Source organism: Labrus mixtus, chromosome 10 (genome assembly GCF_963584025.1).
Source record: "Labrus mixtus chromosome 10, fLabMix1.1, whole genome shotgun sequence".
NCBI classification, from domain to species: Eukaryota; Metazoa; Chordata; class Actinopteri; order Labriformes; family Labridae; genus Labrus; species Labrus mixtus.
Genome location: NC_083621.1, coordinates 19,614,379 through 19,634,861, shown reverse-complemented (window position 1 = coordinate 19,634,861; position 20,483 = coordinate 19,614,379). Strand labels below are relative to the sequence as shown.

Here is a 20,483-nt window from a genome sequence, read left to right as displayed (position 1 = left end):
CCGAACCAAACATAAACATCTGCTTATTGATTGGTTGAAAGAGGGCGAGTTTTACACCGGACGGTTCTGAAATGATTCACGTCATTTAATACAGTAAAGAGTGATACACTCTGAAATAATAGTGCTGCACACAAACAGAAGAACATCTGACAAACAAATATCTGTACAAACATCAGACTCAGCAGACAAGATGTTTCACTCAGCAGTAATATATGTAGGGATTTGGTTTTGGTGAGCTTTGGCGCCTACTGAAGGCCTCTGAGTGCAACTGCACTGTTGTAAAGCACAAACATCTGTTGACTCCTCCCCCCTCATTGACAACGTGCATTTGTTGACAAACAGAGAGTGGAGAAGCCTTCAAAGACCATGTCGACTCACAAGGTACAGTGATATTGAATTTTCAAGATCAATATCACTTTTTTAATTTTTTTAAATTAAATATCAGTCTGCAATACCCCAACTGGCCACTGGGGAAAATTAGACAACATAGTGAGGTCTTCACAGTACAGCTTTGGCTTAAAGTTGGCTTTCATTCAGACATTAACTCATGACATCACTTCAACTTCATCAGAAGACTCAACACTAACTTGTTGAAATCTTTAGTTGTAAAAGAAAAAGGCGTACTGGCCCTTTAAATTGGAATAAAACATCTCAATGGAAACCTAAATCACATTCAGATATTAAAGCGATCTAATCTGATCATCTGACTGGTCAGCACTCTGCAGAGTTCATGTCGGGTCACGATCGAGATAAAAATTCTACTTTGGAGAGAAGAAGAATGCAGCGACTTCCTGTGAGAATATTCACAGGAAATTAAAACCTACATTTAAGATTATTAATTTAAATAGTTTTGATTCCAACAAGCTGCTCTGAAGATTAGACGTAATTTAATACAAGCATCTCGGAATGTTTTTAAATCAAATCATTTAATTCCAAATGTCTTCAAACCATCTGGATCCTAGTGTAATCGTATACTCTAACATTTTTTACAGGCTATTTTAAGGAGTTGGAACTTTTTAATTAATTTTACCACATAAATCATTCTCATAACAAACTGCTAAGAAGCCCTTGCATGACTTGTCAGTTTTGTTTTCTCTTATTTTGCTAAAAAGGCTCGTAAAATAAGTGCTCATTGTTGTTTTTATCAAACAAACCAGAAGAAATAGCGCAGGTTTTTAGGGACTATTTTCAGCGGTGGATGAATCCACATTTGATGCTCTAGTGAGTTATTCAGTGTTTCAAGTGGAGTGTAGTTTTGACACAGAGCTGTGGGATGTTCACATATACAGTACACACACATTTACACTGGCAGAGGAACTGTCTCTCTCACACACACACACACACACACACACACACACACACACACACACACACACACACACACACACACACACACACACACACACACACACACAAACACATACACACACACGAGAGTCATCCTCAGTGGGTCTAATCAACTCACAACAAGGAGGAGGATTCACTGATGGTGAAACACCTTCACATCTGGAGAGAGTGTGTTTACCTGAGTTGTTGTTGTTGTTTTGTTTTTTTTACATATGGTTGTTTTAACAGGTAAAACATCTTTTATTTAAATCACTCCTTCACCTCCATCAGACATCTCATCCACCTCTTCCTCACATCACTTCACTTTGGTGGCTACATCTCTCTCAGAGACCTCCACAAACTCTAGGCCAATTCACATTTGGATGAAATTGGTTTTAGACGGGGAGTTATACGTTGGAAGCAATATTTAACCCTCCTTTCTCGATGATGCATAGAGATAAAACGTACAGGAAATATTATTAGTATTAAATACTCAGAAAACTATATGGGATGAAGATGTGAATAAAATCCTCTCCGCTGATAAAAAAAAAAAAGTAAGAATAAAACAACTATACTACAGTTTGAAAGGAATGACCATCTTCATGATAATCTGTAAATCATTTATATTTTTGCATGAAATCTGATTATTTTTATGGAAACAAACACTCCTGACTCTCAGACTATACCCCCCCCCCCCCCCCCCACACACACACACACACACACCTCTCACAGGATGCACCCTCGTGACCTTGCCCTTCTTTCGTCCATCTCTTGACATATTCCTCTTTTTCACCCTCCTCCCTCTTTATTTTTTTTTTCTATTTTCCTCCGCTGGTTTCTTGGGGCTTAATTACGGGGGGCCGGCTCCGTGGCTGAGGAGGTGCTGGGCGAGCAGGGATCAGTGTGACCCTGGAGGAGAAGCCATCAGACAGCGGCCTTAACAATGATAAATCACCCCGAGCGCGGCTACAGATGCAGCCGCCGCCCCACTGATCTCTATAAAACATGGATGGCCCTGCGCGCGGAGCCGCAGCAGCAGAGCGGCATAGCGCCGGATCTCCAGATTAGCGATTATCAGGCGCAGAGATCTTCTAATGATGTGGGACATGGTGTGGGGTTAATTCATTCACACTAAGCTGATTGAAATTCAGCTCATGAATCAAATATTGCTCATTATTCTCAATGAGAGCAGGAAATCTCCTCATTCATGAAGTGGGCTGGAATTAATAATCCCTGAACGGACGGGTGCCCCCCCTCCCTCATGAGTCAGGATAAGGGTCAATGATCAGAGCTAAAGGTGCACACGCTACACGCCAAACACGCTTAATCTCCACGTTATGGTTCACAAATCACCGGGAAGGAGAGGAAAAAATGACTGAAGATTTATTTGTCTGAAGCTAATTTGAAAAAAATTAAAACCAAGCAGGACGTCCTCTATTTTACAGACACATATGTATTGTTTTTAAACTATCTGCTTCCTTTCAACACCCTTACAATTTACCTTAAAAGCCCCTTCAATAAATGAGTTATTCTTACTAGAGCCTTAGTTACCTTATCAAAGCCCTTAACGTTGCTTCTGCTCCTCAGTCTGCACTTAAAATGATCATTTGTTTATTCTAATTTCTAAATTATGGGAAATCTGAGGCTCTATATTCAGATATTGAAGAAGAAATGATTTGAAGTCTGATAGTCCCTCTGTAAGACAGACAGGGACCGTCGCGCAGCCAGGCAGGGCGGCAGGCTGCGAGGCCAACTGGTCACTGATGACCTCTGTGCTTTCTCCTGGATAATTCAGACCTCTAATCTCATTTACAGTCTGTCTCGGCTGCAAGCGGACACCACAGTGTGTCCGTCCTGCAGACTCAGAGCGGACACATGAAGCGTCACCGTCACTGTTCACACCTTTAGGCGCTGTCTCATTTGCAGGTAGAGCGATGCACAGGTGATAAAGTGGGCCAAAGTGATTAGATAGCACCTCAGGAAATGTATTTAAGTTTATGAAAGATGAAGAAAGATCGTTTTTTTTCTCTTCAAACAATTCACAACGACATGCAGACTATAGCCTCTGTACTTGGGACGTGTGACATAACCACTAGGCTACTGGCGCCCGCATTGTTAATAAATACATCAGCTACTTGTGAAAACCGCACATAGTGATGAAAACACCAGCTGCAGATTCTCACTCCCTGCACTCTCTGTGCTAAGCTAGGCTTCTTCATACAGTTAGCTAAGAGTACGTTTGGATGTCTGAACTTTACCCAACCCTGCTCACAGATTGGTGATAAGTGTGTTAGCTGACATGATGCAACAGTTTAATCAGACCTGTAGTCCATGTGAAATCAATAACATGTTGATGTTTTTTGGTGGTTACTGTAAATGCAGAGTCCTCTTGGACTCAGCTGTTTCATGGGGCTTTTAGGATACATTTTTCCTGTTTTGATGGAGATAAGTGAAACGTTTCCCCTTGCTTTCTCCCTTGGTGCTAAGCTAGGCTAACCTCATGCTGTACCTTTAAATCCACAGCAGTTTCCCCTCTTTTAGATTAAATCAGCTCTGTGCTTTTTTTCCCCGTCCCGGTTTCCATATTCACTGCTTCTGATTTAGTTGAACAGTCACACCCACTCTGCCTCCACGCTGCTCCCATAATCCTCCACCTGACGCCCGACAACAAATCAATCTGTTCTGTGTCGCCCCGCCTGTCCAAAAAAAAAAGAAACCTGGTCGCCCAAACATCTCTCTCCATCCCTCCTCCTGTCCTCTGCAAAGCAACGGCCGGTCAAAACAAAAGAGAAGTGACAGGACGAGTTAACCCCTCGCTGCTCTGTCACATGATCCCCACCATCCTTTCAGCATGCTGGCTGCGAATCAAACGCTCCCTCTCCTCTCGCTGGGATTTTTCCTCGTGTCCAAAACGTCTGTGAGGAAAAGAAATCTGCGGCCTTATTGAGTTTTCTTTTGAATAAATAAATATTTATAGGGCGAGGAGAGGGGGGAGGGAGGAGGTGTTTGACGTCCCACTCTGGCTGCAAATCAGGCCATCAAAGAGGCCAGACAATGTATGCTCACTATTAGTATCAATTTACAAATAAACTGCTTTTTTGGTGACTGGATCTCCGATGTCAGATTTTGATAAATGGTTTCAATTTGGCAGCTGCTTTCGAGTGTCAGAGCCCATCTGACGCTCTCCGCCACCGCCGCCGCTCGCTGCCTCAAAGAATCTGCTTCAGTTAGCCCACAGCCGGCCGCTGCACGAATAATCTCTTCATACGAACCAAGCCAGGTGTGTGTGTAAGTGTGTGTGCGTGTGTGTGTGTGTGTGTGTGTGTGTGTGTGTGTGTGTGCATGCGTGTGTGTGTGCATACAAATGTCTTTGTGTTGGTGAATATTGAATCCAAACAAACTGATTTCACTACAAATGTTTTTTCTGCACAGATCTTCAAGGAGCTTCCTGTGATTTAACCATTAAACATGAATCAGAGACACATTTCTTCTCTGTCACTGTTCTCTAAAGATGCTGCTGCTGAGACTTAATAGATTTTTAAATCTGCTTTTCCTTCCTGTCAGACAGCTGCTTTGGTTTAAGATGAGAATTACTCCGGACTTTCAACCTGCTCATCTTTTCAGTCATATCAGCAATTTACAACTAACCATTATCTGCACGTTTGTTAATCAGTCTACCAATCACAAGAAACAAATGGGATTACATATTTAGAACACATTTGTTTTTAAATGTTTAGATGTGTAAGTGTGCAGTATGTGCAATATATTTAGTAGAAGGTACCTTCAGCCTCTGCATTCTTACATATCATGTTCTTATATTCCACAACACATCAGAGTCTACATTTCCTCTGCTTCTCAACTCTCCTCACTAAAGCAAATAGTTTACATCCAGGTTTTCATCAGAGCATGTGCTTGAAATGTCTTCAGACCAATCTGCATGATCCATCCCAACGTCATGACGTGTTGTCTGTCAGTGGAATTAAATCATTCAACTGTGATCCTGGTTTGATTCATTTTAACAAAACTCAAAGATAACTGGATACAGACGTTGAGATTAACCGCTTTTTTAAACCAAGCAAAGAAAAAGACTTGAAGCTGGAGAACATGTTAGCATTGCTCCATTAAATAGACATAAATAATCCAGTTTCATGCCAGTTCATGTTGGATTCTTTGAGCGAAAAAGCTAGGCATTCATCCATCAGTGATTTTTTTGTTGACAGGGCAAGAATTTTTTTTTTTTTTACAGAAATTCAGCTATTTCAAGTGCAGCATAAGGCATAGCATGGCAGGTGTATTTACACATTTCATCAATAATGCAATTCAAAGTGCTTCACTACACAATAAAAGCATCATGAGAAAACAATGGGGTAACCCTTAATTAACTATGATGTGAATCACAACGAAGGGGAGATCAAGTTGAAACTATTCTGACAAAATGAAGTTTGATTCAAGTGAATTAAATGAGTTACTGAAGTATTTATCAATAAAACATAATAAAACTGAAGAATAATAAATATTAAGCAGCCTGTTTATCGGAGAGTTTCATAAACAACGAGGTTTATTTGTTAACATTTACTAGTCTGAAGGAGTGAGTCACACCCTGATGAACCAATCAGCTCTCTCCACCTGCTCTCCACCTTCATCAGGTCACATTCTAACATCCCGACCCGTCTCAGCCAGCGACCTGCCGCCGTCCAAACCTTGGTGCTCGCCAGTCGAAGGGGAAACAAAAACAAAGCTCAGCGAGAGATTTCCTCCCGTGAACAGCTGTTTCCTGTATGAAGGATCGGGAACAATCAGCCGGCTGGCAGCGAGGAGATGCCGCCGAGCCAAGAGTGTCCCGAGCAGAACCAACAAATCACATCAGGCAGCTCGAACATTACAGAAAACCTTAATGTGAAGCAGTGCAGGTGGTCTACGGCGGCCACAGAGGGACAAACAGCCACTCCAGATTTTAACCAGCCTGTAATGGGGCTGTTAACCCTGAGCGCTGACTGACAGGTGTGTTCTGGGCTCACTTCCTGATCCTTGAACCTGACATCTGATCTCCGACTCAAGCATGCAGCGGTGACTTGATGACACGTCGGACTGACCTTAGGTAACCTCTCAGGGTCCCCTGGGTGGCGTGGAATGACCTTCTGTAGCCTCTGGAAGCCGTAGTCGATGGTTGGCTCGTTCAAGGCTGCAAAAAAGTGAAAACAAAGACTGGTATGTTAACACAACTGAACATGTTTGAAACTACATTCAACACAGATTACAAACATACAACCAGAATATCAAAACTAAGACTTTCTTTTTTAAATATATTACCAGAAACAGACGTTTCACATTGCTCTGTTTTAAGTCACCAGACTCCATTGACATCACAGGAGTTGCTGGTCTACATCTGCTTTTATTTTTTAGTAAGTTAGTTTTATTGTGTGACTTTCTAGTCTGTTGAATGAATGTTCTAAAACACAATAACAACAACAACAACAACAAACTAACAGACTGAGGCAGCAGTAGATCAGCAACTCCTGTGTTCTTCTGCGAGGTCAAATATCTTATCTTATCAATGTAGTCTGATATGTTTGTAGAGAGTTATGTAACAGCTGTTTGTGGTTAAAAAAAATCATTTTCCTCTTTCACAAAAAGCTCTACCTCTCTGTAATGGTGTCAGAATAGAATAACAATCTGAACCTGTCAGTGAAACTGGTAAAACTCTTAGTGGACACACTTTGATCCATAAAGGATGATGTTACAGACATACAACCTGTTTCACTGCTGCAAGAGGAACTAATCTACTGGAGACATTCAAATCTTTTTAACCCCAAAATATGTTAAAAAAAAAAAAAGAAAGAAAAAAAATAGGGACAGAATTTTTCTTTGATATGAATAAGTGAATGTGACTTGACGTGACACCAGTAGGTACATTTGAGGTTTTTAACAGAAGCCTGTTTCACTGCTGGTTTAAAAAAAACAGTGTGACCTCTCAGTGATCTTCAGCTTCAGTCTGTTGTTTCTTATTAACAGTGATCGCTAACAGAGAGAGAAAGAGAGAGAGAGAGTGAGCAGTGTCAGTTGATCTCTCTCTCTCTCTTTATCTTTCTGCTGTTTATTAAGTGTGAGACCTCACACTCCATCTGTCCTCCTCGCTCCGCCGTTTTCACCGCTCCAGCAGCGCTAATTCAATCCAACCTTTCCTTTCTTTTCTCCTCCACTTATTCACCTCCACAAACACTCGGCCTTCCTCCTCCTCTTCCTCTCCCTTCTCTCTCCATACGCCGAGAGCAGAGCAGGAGAAACACCCGGAAATGAGTTCAGGGAGACACTTCTCCATAATCAAGCCCATTAATCATAAAAGGCTGTCAAATTTGACTTTGGGGACAATTTGTCAGCCGATCTTGCCCACTCCGCTTTGTCACCGTTGGCTCTTGTATTCTGTAAGGATGATTGACACACCAAATGCCGCTGAGTAGAATAGCTAGTTTGCACTAATATGCATAACCGCGGCTTTCATGAATAAGAATAAGGCAGCTATACGCAGCACAGAGGGGTCTCCTTCAAAGGGCCGCGCCGCCGTTTGTCGCCTGCGCTCCAAATAGATGTTATTACCATTATAACAATATTTGTTTTCTTTCCCCAGGAATAGGCGACGGCGAGCTGCTAAATCAAATTTGTCGGAGCCCGTTTCAAGCAGAGCGGAGGAGAAAAAGGGCTTTCAGGCTGCGACTGGGGTGGGGATGATATCTGAAGGGTGACAGAGCGCTGAGGGACGTGGCCCTCGCCGCAGGGGCTGCCATGTTGGATTTCTTGCCTCCCCGCCTTCCTGAGAGGAAGCAGAGAGCAGGCAGCGGCCTGAATCTATTACCTCGCCCGGCGTGGATAAAAGAGGGATTCATTGTGGGATCCCAAAGAGACTTTTTGGGGGGATGCAGAGCAGCGGAGGATGAATGGAGATAACGACACGAGCAGCAAACCGGATAAACCTCTCGACGCTGCGTACATACATCCCAACTTATAAAACAAGTGAAAGGCACTATGGGAAATGCTGCAATTGAATAAAAAATCCATTTACACTCACAGAGAGAGAGAGAGAGGGAGTGAGAGAAAGAGAGAGAGGGAACGAGAGACGGGGTGTTTAACTCTTCATCTGCATCAGACGAGCTTCTTCTGATGCTGCAGGAGTCATATCTATTGTCAAAGTATGAAACATACTCGTTCCAATCTTTGATTGTTTGTCCTTTCTTGACCCATATTATCACCCATATTTTGACTTTTGAATGGATCTCTCTGAATACAAAGATCAGATTTTATGATTCTTAAAGAAGTCTCCAAGAAAACCAAAGTGTCATCAAAGTTACATCAGGAGACATTTGAAGCACAGATCAGAGCCTTGAGGTTGTCGAAATGTAAGATACTTCAATACTTTTCAATACCACATGTTTTAAATGATACAATCTGTTATTTTAATGATCGATAGTATCAAAAAGGAAAGAAGCTTTAAAAACAACTTCAGCTCTTCAGTCAAACTAAAAGCAAAAGAGAGAGAGAGAGAGAGAGAGAGCACTGTCTAAACTGGATCAAAACTATAGCAATGTTTGGTTACTGGAATGTGCAATTTATTGTTTTTTTATTATTATTTTTTTGGTTATAAAAAAACTATACATTTTACAATATTGGGTGAAACATTTTATTATATTATTATTATAATATATTATATTGCCTTTCTACTGAAACCGGTATCTAAATTGTTTTTTTTTTTTTTTTTTACGAGAATCATAGAAAATGTTAAATTCTGGTTTCATTACATCTCTATCAGAGTTTGAACCTCAGACCAAATGTAAAACATGGCAGTTTAAATGTTCTGGTTTGGAGTTGTTTTGCTGCTTTATGCTCAAGCTAGCTTACACTCAAAGATGTTGCAATGGATCCTCTATCAGTCCAAATAGTGTTCAAGGAAATAGTGCTCGGCCATCGCTGCAGGTGCTCTAGCAGGAAATGGCATCAAAGTCAAGATTTAGGCTAATTGAATATCAAAGCCCGGATTGAAATCATGTTAAACTTTGCAAGGGGATTTGAAATGTTCTCGATGAGCAGGAGAGTCTGCACAAACGTGTTAATGAGTGTTAGTGGGTATCAGAGACCGGTCGATCTGTACATTTAATGTCTGTAAGAAGTTATATCTGTTTATGTTTATGCTCATTGATCACATTTGTTCTTCTTGTCCTGTTTGAATGTTGATTACATTTTCTCATGACAAACTACGTATATCAGAGAGTATATAAAATACTTGCCCTTTAATAAAATGAAATAAAGAAAGGGAACATTTAGCTTAAAATAAAGAAAGACTGATTTCTTCTGCATCATTTTAAACATCTTTACCAAATGAAGCCTCAGTATAAAATCTGTGGTCTATAATACGATGTCCTGAGGTAAATGTGGTCATCTTATGTTGATTCAAACGTGCTGTAGAGATTTAAATTTGACTTCTTGATTTGCGGGAATTCTAACCGGCAACCTTGTGAATAAAGAAACCATCTCTGCACGGACGGATGAAGGGAGGGAGGGAGGGATCTTTTTCTCTGCCGTCATCATGGCGGGAAGAGAAGATGGAGGAAGAAACAAAGACGGAGGCTTTTAATGAACCTCTGGACAGGCTGCTCCCCCCCCCCCCCCCCCCCACTCCCTCTGCAGAAATTAAACCCATTACCTCCCCTTATTAAAATCTCGGCGCACTATGACCCCAGCGCCCCATTGGCTGCTTGCAGGGCCCCGCGCTCCTCCCAGCCAATCGATACCGGCTGCCTCCCTGCAAAGAGCTCGAGTAATTGGAGAGCGGCGGTTGGCAGTGCGAACCCTGACCCCCCCCCCCCCCTCCACTCCACCCTCCACCCCCCCCCCCCCCCACCCCCCCCCCCCCACCCCCCCCACGCATTACACCACCCATATGAAGACAGATTGCCTGATTTAGTGTAAACATATGCTGCAATTCCAGGCATCAGTGCCACTTTCTCCATCGTAATTTGTATTGATTTTTCTCTCTCCTCTTTTTTGTGCGAGCGAGGAGTCCGCGGCCGTCGCTCTCTGCTGCTGTCTGATGTTTTTTATAAATCAGAAGAGGAGCAGAGGGAGATAATTCAGAGGTGAGAGGAGAGGAGGGGGATTCTTTATATATTTAATCAAGTATTTATCGCTCCCTCCGTTTGCTTTTTTCTCCCTCTCCTCCCTGTGAAAGTGATCAAACGGTTGGTTGGCGTCCTGCTGATCGGAGCGCTCTGTTATTAGGCGGCTAAGTGACTGAAGAGAGGACGAGAGGGGAGCGACTGGAGGGGGAGGACGGGGGAGGCGGGTTACACGTTAAACTAATTTCTTGACGGCAGATTTGTAGCATGAGAGGAGACGCGTTGAAACAGCAGGTCAGAGCTGTGAACATTTACACATTTATGAGCAGAGATGTTCACTTCCTCCAGCTGCAAAAAAACCAGCAGAAAAATGTGTGAACACTGGAACATCTGCAGGCTGATTAATGAGCCGACACGTCCTGCTTTCATTTATGTCCAAGTTCCAGAATTCAACATAAAGTAAATTAACATAAGGCAGTAAAAAAAAAATACAAGAAGGCAGTAAAAAGTAAAAAAGCTCTTAAGTAGGTTAGTAGTACTGAGAGTAAAAGGTGTAGGTCCAGTATCTGTCCCAGCAGCAGGGCCACAGCCTGAATTCATCAAATGAAAATCTTAAAAAACACACTATAGGGAACCTTAAATCTGAAACTTTGAAGATAATTTAAAAAAGATAAAAACATATTAAAGATAAAATGTGTAGATTCCACCACCAGGGGGCTCTCAATCAATACTATCATAACAAAAGATGACGTCGAGGCTAGCGGGGAATCGTGGGAGTGTCACACTAACAATTTAATCCAAACAGAGAAAAAAAGACAATTTAAAAGCCGCACTAAAACGTACCTCAAGAAGACAGACTCTAAGACTGTCGGTCTGAAACAGACGCTTTATGTTAGTTTGAAAAAATACTGTATGCTACAGATTTGAAACAGATTAAGATGAAGTTGAAACATAGGTTGAGAAACAGAGGAGCTTTGGTGTTTTAGGTATCTGAGATAACACAGCTTTATAAATGAGGGGTTAAGTCCAAGTCCCCTGAACGTAACAACACATTCAAAGATGTCGCTCTGACAAACTGTGGAAACCTCCGGACACTCTTTTCAGATATTTTTCCGACTAAAAAGTCTTTGCTGTCCAAACTAATTAAGCAGAGCCCTGACTGACCAATCACAGCGCCTGTTCTACATTCAGTTCCCATGGCAACACCTGGATTACCTCACACTGAGCCAGCCGAGACAAAAACAGGCCACCTCTTAGGTGTCAGAGGTCAAATCGAGGTCGAATAAACGTCATCAGACATTACAGTGAGACGAGACAGACATGAAACTTAAACTTTGTGCTCAAACCTGAACCTGATAACCTGACAACGTAATGAGAGTTATTCTAACATTGTTAAAGTGATTCTTGTAGAATGCTTGGAATAAGAGATCTTGTTATAATTTCCTCAGTATCAGAAACAAAAGTACTCTTAACGATTTAAATCATTTCTGTCAGGATTATTTACAGACATCAGGATCTTTCAACAAACTGCTGGCTCTGTTCCAATTTACAACACCTCACTTCATGAAGCATTGTGGGAATATCCTTCAACCATACTGTGGATCTAAAAAAAAAAAAAAAGTTTGGCGGGCTGCATGAAGCACAAGATGACCGCAATCCCTCAATTCCCCAAAAGAAACAGGACCCAGCTGGAGCAGGCAACACTGAGGGCAAAGACCCAGTGGGAGAACTGGGATGTAGCTTTTCTCTGTGTTTTTGAGCACTGAGCTGCAGGTGAGGCTCACCTGTCCTGTCCTGTCCTCACTGACGGACAGACTCAGAGAAAGTTCAGCTGAATCCTCCTCTGCCTCTCCTCGGTCTGAGATCATCTGTGTGTTTTTGCTGCAGATGCAGGCTGATATGAGATCAGAGGATGAGCGGCCTGGGGGGAGGATGCAGGATTACTGGAACATCTCTGCATGCTCATTACCCCGCTCACACCAGCAGCTCCCACAATCCATCAGGCCTGCATGCTTCACAGGAGTGTGTATACATCCTCTAAGCTTCTGTTTACATCCTCCTCCTCACAACTGTTTACATTTATTTAGCTCTACTATTTTTCATTTGCTGTTCCCAGCGAGCCGCTCGCTCCATGAGTGGGAATCTGTTTTTCTGCGCCGATGGTTTGTACATATTTACCAGCCGGAGATGAAATCTGCACTTTGGGGGGATCCCAGCTCACCTTTACCTTTCTGTTTGTGCACTGATGGCCTTGTCAGAGGCGCAGCCATGTCCCTGATAGACTTTATCAGGCGCCGCTCTGCGTGGCTTCCTCCTGTATTACACTTATCATTTCAAATAGACTCCATATTCCATATGAAATACCTCCCCCAACCCCTCAGCGCCTTCATCCCCCTGCTACATGTGCTGCAATTTCCCATCTCCCCCGGCGCTTTGATTGATGCAGGTCAGAGTGGCGTTTGGCCTCACTGCCTGCAGATCGCCGCCGCTGTTGATTCCTCACTTCCTTAAGGGGGATTGGGGGGGGATGTCTGTCATATACACGAAATGCTGAGGCGTAAGTGGACGCCTGATTTGTTTTGCTGCTCATCAAAGTGGCCGAGCGGCGTCAGCCGTGGACAAGCAGCCGTAACACCCCCGATGCATCTTTTCACCCGCTTATTGATCTGCTGTTTTATTCCTCCGACCTTCAATTCATCACTCAGTCATCAGAGAGTCGACGCAATGAGGAGGAGGTGCAGCGAGGAGACGGACACAAAACAACAACAACAACAGGAGACGCTCTGTTTGGTTAACTATTCATTTATCCTAACCCCAATGTCAGAAGAGCCTGACCCAGAGCTTATATATCTGTTTATGAAATGGTTGAAATAAAATCACTGAAAAGAAAGTATAGAAATGTTAAATGTTTTGAGTCTTTTAATGCTGATTTAAATGTTTATATAGACCATGTTAATGGTTTAAAATCAGACTCCATGGACTCCAATGCACTGATACTAAATGTGATTCTAGGTCAATGATAAACAGATATATTGTTGCACCATAAATGAATCCTTTGTTCTTTTTGGAAGAATCTCAGTGTGTCCCCAATCCGAACAACTCGTACATAACTTGTAATGACAGCTGGTTGTTCACGGGAAAATCAAACGATGTGAGAGAAGGATTCAGAGATCTGAAGGAACAATTTCAGAGATTTGAGGGAGCAGATGAGGAGATTGAGCTGCAGGTATTTTCAGCTTTGCAGGTAACCTCCTCTCTGTTAGTCTGGGGAGTGACTCGTCTCTCTAACCCACATGAACATCTCCCGACGTGTCTTCCTGCGACTCGCGGGACTCGAGTGACAGAAGAACACCCACTCCCCTTCTGCTTCCTCCTCGGAGAGCCGTCGCTGACGAAACCACCTCAGTGATTAGAGCGCACATCCGCCCAGACCCAGCGCGTTAATCAGGGAATAATTACCTCCCTGATTAGAGCCGGGCGAAGAGTGCCTCAAAGAAATAGGCCCCCCACCTGAGAAGTTATTATTTTCTGGAGTCGCGGCCGAAAATGCCCCCGCAGAAACAGCTAATTACCCGACATTAGTTCCACAAGTCCCCGTTCCCTAAGTGGAGCGGAGCCGCTGTGCTCTTTGATATATGAAATGTGGAGCTGACGGAGGAGGAAGTCCCCCGGCAGAGAACACACTTCTGCTGTCTATTAAAAGACGAGACGAGAGCCGAGATCAAAAGACGAGCAGGAGGAACCACTCGTGTTGTTTCATTACGGCCCTGTGATTGACACAAACGCCTCGTTACACATCACACAGTGTGATCAGGACATTTTAACCAATCAGAGGTTCGACTGAACACCTGAGCCAAGTCTGACTCAGCAGATAGTCCACATTAAGAGTTTAATTTATCTTTTTTTTTTTCCCGCTGTTACAGATGCTTTAACACTCCCAAACTAAACTTTTAGACAGTCAAGTTAATTTTCTTTTAAACACGTCTTTGTCCTTTTAGAATAAAGATCCAGATTATGGAGGATTATAGCAGATTAGAATGTCTTTTGCACCTGCAAAAATCTGTATTCGGATGAACTCGATTCCTTCAATTATCAGCAAGTCAAATCTGGACAATCTGTGAGAGAAAATCCAGAAACAGTTTAAACCTGGGTAATATTTCTCCTTATTTTTGCTTCTAATTAACAAAGAATGTCCAAAATGTCTCCACTATAACTGTTCAGTCTGCAGCAGTGAAACAGGCTGTCATTTCTGCAACATAATCCTTGACGGATCAAACTGTGTCCACTAAAAGCTGGGATTGTTGGTATCAAACGACACTACAGAAAGGATCCCTGCAGAGATAGACCTTGTTGTTAATTGGCTCTCTACAAACACACCAGACTACAAAGATAAAAACAGGAATTGTTGATTTGGATTTGGATCCGAAAACAAGAAAACAACACAAACCGACCAACATGTCTACTCAGCAGAAGAGCAGCAACTCCCGTGTTCTGTGAGGTAAAATTACTGTTTTTGTCAATGGAGTCTGGTGGCTCCAAGGAAGGTGACGTTACAGCTATAAAATAATGCTTTAAGAACTAAATACAGTTCCACTTCGCGGTATAACCAATCTTAATTTCAAATAAACGACTAATTAATTTATTTTCAACATTGCTTTGTCGTCTTTGTTGTTGACTACATTGCCCCCCCCCCCCCCCCCCCCTCTCTGAAACCTCACACCTCTTTCAGGCTCGGTGGTCGGGGGCTGGAGCCGCCTGTCAATCACAGTTTAAAGTTCATGAAATTTCTATGAGCATCGATTGCAGCAGCAGAGGCAAGTGGAAGAGGGGGTGAGTGTGGGGGGGGTGTGGATGGGTGTGAGGTGGATGTTAGTGACTCCATTGATTGATCAGGTGTCTTGTGTTGAATCTCTCTCTCTCTCTCTGCTGTGAACAGACGGACGAGCTGCGAGGAGAAGCTGCTGCTCTCTCGTCAGGAATAACTCAGGTGTGATTGTAAACATCCACGTGTAACACGGGTGTGACTGAGCGTCATATAACATCTCAGGTGAAGTTTCTTTAAAAAACATCTGTCTGTGTTTACGGGCAGATGTGAGCCTTCAGCACAACATCATGACTGAAATGAAGTAAGTTCAGAACTGTGCATTCCCCCTGCAGAGTTACAGGCTATAACATTTTCAGTTTACACAAAACAGTGAAATTAAGTCAGCGACTCTTCAGTCAAACGTCACTTTAAACCATAAAGAGTGTTTCCTCTCTCTCTCTCTCTCTCTCTCTATAGAAGCTGATCCTAAGCTGCTCACAGATAATTGCCTCCATGTGTTACTGTGACAGTAATTAAACAATAAAAATTCAGAAGTCAATTAGTGAGCGCTGCTTCACATGTCGAGAGGACAAACGGGAACACAGAGAGAGAGAAAGCAAGGGAGAGAGAGAGAAGGGGAGGGAGAGAGAGAGAAGGGGAGAGAGAGAGTTAGGGAGCAGAGGGGAGGGGAGACTTTATAGCGTCTCAGATTTGAGGTTTAACTTTCTCTTCTCGGTTACATGTTCACAAGACCTTTAGCAGACCCTGATGGAACAATCTGCTAATGCTTTCCACGTGTGTGTGTGTGTGTGTGTGTGTGTGTGTGTGTGTGTGTGTGTGTGTGTGTGTGTGTGTGTGTGTGTGTGTGTGTGTCACAGTTGGAAGAACAAAACGTACAGAGAGTTTGGTTGTATTTCCAGTCGTGCTGACAGGAGCTGCAGAGCGGCTGCACATGTGTTGGATTATTAACTACATTAAACTTTTCATTAAGACTGCTAAGTGAACAACAAATACAAAACTTTTAACTCGGGCTGTCAACGATTAAAAAACATTAAATTGCAATTAAAAGATGATTTCCAATAGTTAATTGTGATTAATTGCATTTTTAACCGCATGTTGCAAATTCCATTATTTCACATTTAAAAATAAAGAATGGTAAGGTTGTTATTATCAATGTTTGTTTTTTGTCTTAAACTGAGATTACTTTACTTGATGTTTGAATTCAATCCTGCTTTTTAATAAAGTAGATTGCAGCCAGGTAAAGACATTAACCTAACCGCGGAGAAAGGAACCCTAACTGTACCCGGACTTTTTCCTGCCAGCTTCCTAGTAACATTTGGGAAATGAAGTCGGGGTGAGCTGTTGTGTGTGAATGCAGCCGGTAATATTCAGGAAAATTCACTGTGAGCGAGCAGGAGGGGGTGATGATGCTTATATCACATGGCCAGATGCGATCTCTGTGCACATAATGACGCTCTTTTCTGCTTGCAAGTTTGTTCTTTACTTATTTACAGACCATTCCTGTGTTTTTCTCTTTTCATCATGTTTTATCTACTGAGATCAACCCGCCCTCCCCGCTAGTCCAACAGGGAAAGTCTCCTGCTGTGAGGTGCATGTTTGAACGGTTAAGACAGGAAGATTTCCGAGGCTCAGAGGCAGGCTGTCCAGATATTTTCAGGAGTGAGGGCCGAGGTGCCTGACAGTGTATCCCCAGCAAACCTATTGTTCTCCTACAGTACAGCGCGCTTGCCAGGCGCTCTTCTCTGAGCAACGTTTTTTTACCATGCATAGAGGTTTAAAAATGTTCAAGTTTTCAGATTAAGACGCAAAGTCGCAGAGCTTGTCAATGGCACTTTTGGCTGAAGCAATGAAGTAGTAGTCCGGATTTACTACTTACTACGCTCATCGTCCAAACAGAGCTCACAAAAGAGATGTTAGCTCCAATCCATTTTTTTCCACTTATTGGTCATCTGTAGGTATTTTTGGAGAGGCTGTGTTAGGCACGTCTCTGTGTGATCGGGCACTGAATGTGTTTAAAAAGGCTTCAGTCTTCTTGTGTTTCCTGTCTTCTGGAGACACTTGTCAACATAAGGTGTTTTCACACATGCACTCCTCAAAATTTCCAGAGAACTTCAGGAGGATTGTCCCTGAAATTCTCCTGATCTGGTTGTTCACACATGCGCAGTCACAGTCGGAGACTATCCCAGTGGACAGGAGGGGTGGGGAGGGAGGTCTTCTGATGCAAAACTTAAAAAAGAAAGACACGGAAGTGGCTACAGAGTCGGAATATTTGCTTTTATATCAACGCTACATCCCACTCCCAGTCCCTCGAGGTCAATTCTACTGAATATTAACTGCTGCTCTCTCACATCAGTTCACTCAGACTTCATGCGGACAAAATACTTGGGGGCTGGTGGGAGAAACTTTGGATAAAGTCCCAAGTAAAGATCCCCAAAGACTTCAGGAGTCTTTCAGGAGTTTTGTGTAAGTGTGAACGAGGCGATAAAGAACTTTCCCAGGATTGTTTGGAAGAACTGGACCTGAATCCTCCGTCATGTTTCTGCTCTCTGAATGTGAACAAACTCCTGCAGAAGGATGAACATCTGGTTTAAACGCTGAATCCAGCTGCCCATTAACAAATAATGTTCAGCTGTCCACTCACTTATGTCCGTTTGCTGTTTGAACACTCAGCAGATCACACATGATGTCATCCATCTTTACTCTGCACAGACACCCTTCTGCTCCCAGCAGGCCTCACTGAGGGGGGGTGGGGGGGGGGGGGGGGGGGGGGGGTCGGGCAGGTTGAAGCCTCCAGAGGAAAACATCCAGCACACACACACACACATACCCCTCCACCTCCACCTCCACCCCGAGCCTAAGGAAACCCCCCTCCCACTACACGAGTGCATGTTGAATAAAGTGAAAGCTGAGCCTCCTTCAGGGGCGGCGGGACGAATCATTTCAGGGTAAATGATGAAGAGTTCAGCTCTGTGTGCATCAGTTTAACCTGCAGAGGAAACAAACAGCTGCTGAATGGTTCCTAGTTACAGTTACAGACAGAAAAAACTCCAGCAGGGCTCAGAAACAGAGTCCACATCGATAATCTGCTGCAAACATGATCTCCATATCAGGAATCAATATTCTCCTTCTGTCTGTTTTTCAACCAGGAACCACACACTTTTCTCCTTTATTCATCTTATGTTATTACCCCCTTCCTCCCTCCTTTGTCCTACTCCCCCCCCCCTCCTGCATTCTGCTATTCCTCACACCTGAGTCCGACTTCATCATGTCTTTGACCACACCTCTTCCACCATATCTCTTCCTCCTTCTGTCAGCTGAATCTCTCACTTCCATCATCTCTGTTTCTCTCCACAGTACCCCCCACCCCACACTCCCCCTCTCCGGGGCTCCTGCAGATCCCCTGGTGCAGCTGCAGGAGGAGGGGGAAGGAACGGGGGAGGTGTTGGGGGTTGAAATTAATGAGAGGAGCCTGAAGGTATTGACTTTCCTGGGAAAACACAGCTCTCTAAAAATCAGTGGCCGAGCGCCGCAATAACTCAGCACCCATCGATCCCACAACATCACCCCCTCCTCACCCACCTCCCCCTGCTTCTCCCTGCAGGCCCGCATTGATCCCAGCATTACAACCTCAGAGGCCGGCGGTGTGGACCTAGCAGCACTGCCCAGCTCTTTTCACACCGGGAGCTCTGCTGAGGAGGGAGGGATGCAACCTGCAGAGCTAAAAAAAAAAAAACTACTACAAACTACAAACCTGGAGAATAAAAAAAAACTACAAAAATACAAAAAACCCTGCAAAACGTTATAGCTAAGATTCATCACACTGCAGAATCAAAAAAGTACAACAGAGTAAAAATAAAAACAAAAAACTACAAAACCTCTATAATTAAGTTGAATCGCATCAAACCAAAAGACAAACACAAAAGCTCAAAAGAAACTAAAACTGGCAAATGATAGAACTCCAAAAAAAAATACTGCAGAAAATAAACCTCTTAAAACGACAAAAAGAAGAAAAAAAACAGAATCTTAAAAGAAATCAAATCTGCAGTTTAAAGAATTATCTAAAAAACTGCAAACTATAAATGCAAAACTATAATTTTAAATAAACCTACTAGAGGTTATTCTAAAAATTAAAACTTCAATCAATCATTCTGAATAAAGAAAATTACAAAAATGGCAAACCTAAAAATTTAACTCCTCTCCTCTCCTCTCCTCCCCTCCTCTCTCCCCTCTCCTCTCCTCTCCTCTCCTCTCCTCTCCTCTCCTCTCCTCTCCTCTCCTCTCCTCTCCTCTCTCCCCTCTCCTCTCCTCTCCTCTCCTCTCCTCTCCTCTCTCCCCTCTCCTCTCCTCTCCTCTCCTCTCCTCCCCTCTCCTCTCCTTACTTGCTATTCAGCTGAGAGTTTCTCGCCTTTGGCTGATTTTTCAGACTGAAGCTGCAGGATCAAATCCTGAAACTGCTTTAAGCTGCAGAGAGGAAGAGAGAGGGGAATTCTGGGAAATCCCTGGAATCTGACTGCTCCTTGATTCACCCTCAGCCGCACCTCTTCTGAAAGCTGCTGAGAGGACTAGGAGTCACAGTCAGAGGAGTCAGATTCAGAGGCAGAGACTGTCATTGCAGCATGTGAAACCACAACTTCAGGCTTAAAGCAACACAATGTAACTTTTGCATCTTAAAATATAAATTTCAAAGTCAATCTTATAGTACAATAACTTTCAACAGAGAGAATGGCGTGCCTCCCCTGCCCACAGAATGCCCCAGTGGCCTTCATTCAGCACTGTCTCACTTTGGCAGCCGGCCTCGGACATCTCACGAGTGCGGATGGCTTTAGGCACGAGTTCATAAAAACTGTAAAAGATGCCATGTAGCCAAATGTTAATGAACTGCACGCCATGCCTGTCACCACAGGTGCAGTTTGGGACGTTTGTAAAAGCCTCTTCACTCTCTCACTGGCAGACAATGTCAGGCATATGTAGCCATCATTCATCGCTCTGTTTTGGGCTGCATCCTTTCACTTTTATGTGAAGTCTAAGAAAATAGATGCAGCCACAGTGGATGTGTAAATCAGACGAACTGCCGATGTGTGCGCACAATGCGACCGCCGCGCTGGCAGGAGGAGCGGGGACAAGAGTTACAGGAAAACTGTGCAACATTATGATGTAGCCACCAGCCAAGAAAAAAATCTGGAAGAGAATTGAAAATTGAAAAAGAAAACACTTTCAAACTTTTGTGA

At 43.3% G+C, this 20,483-nt stretch overlaps 1 protein-coding gene across 3 annotated transcripts in view; it reads right to left on the bottom strand.

The window, feature by feature from the left end:
* The window catches only part of LOC132982248 (transcription factor COE3-like), a 137,208-nt gene that overhangs the window by 21,362 nt on the left and 95,363 nt on the right, over positions 1-20,483 (bottom strand). For all 3 annotated transcript variants that reach the window (XM_061048611.1, XM_061048612.1, XM_061048610.1), the window contains exon 11: positions 6,420-6,508. In XM_061048611.1, coding sequence (XP_060904594.1) covers positions 6,420-6,508 — 89 coding nt within the window. The remainder of the gene's footprint in view (positions 1-6,419; positions 6,509-20,483) is intronic.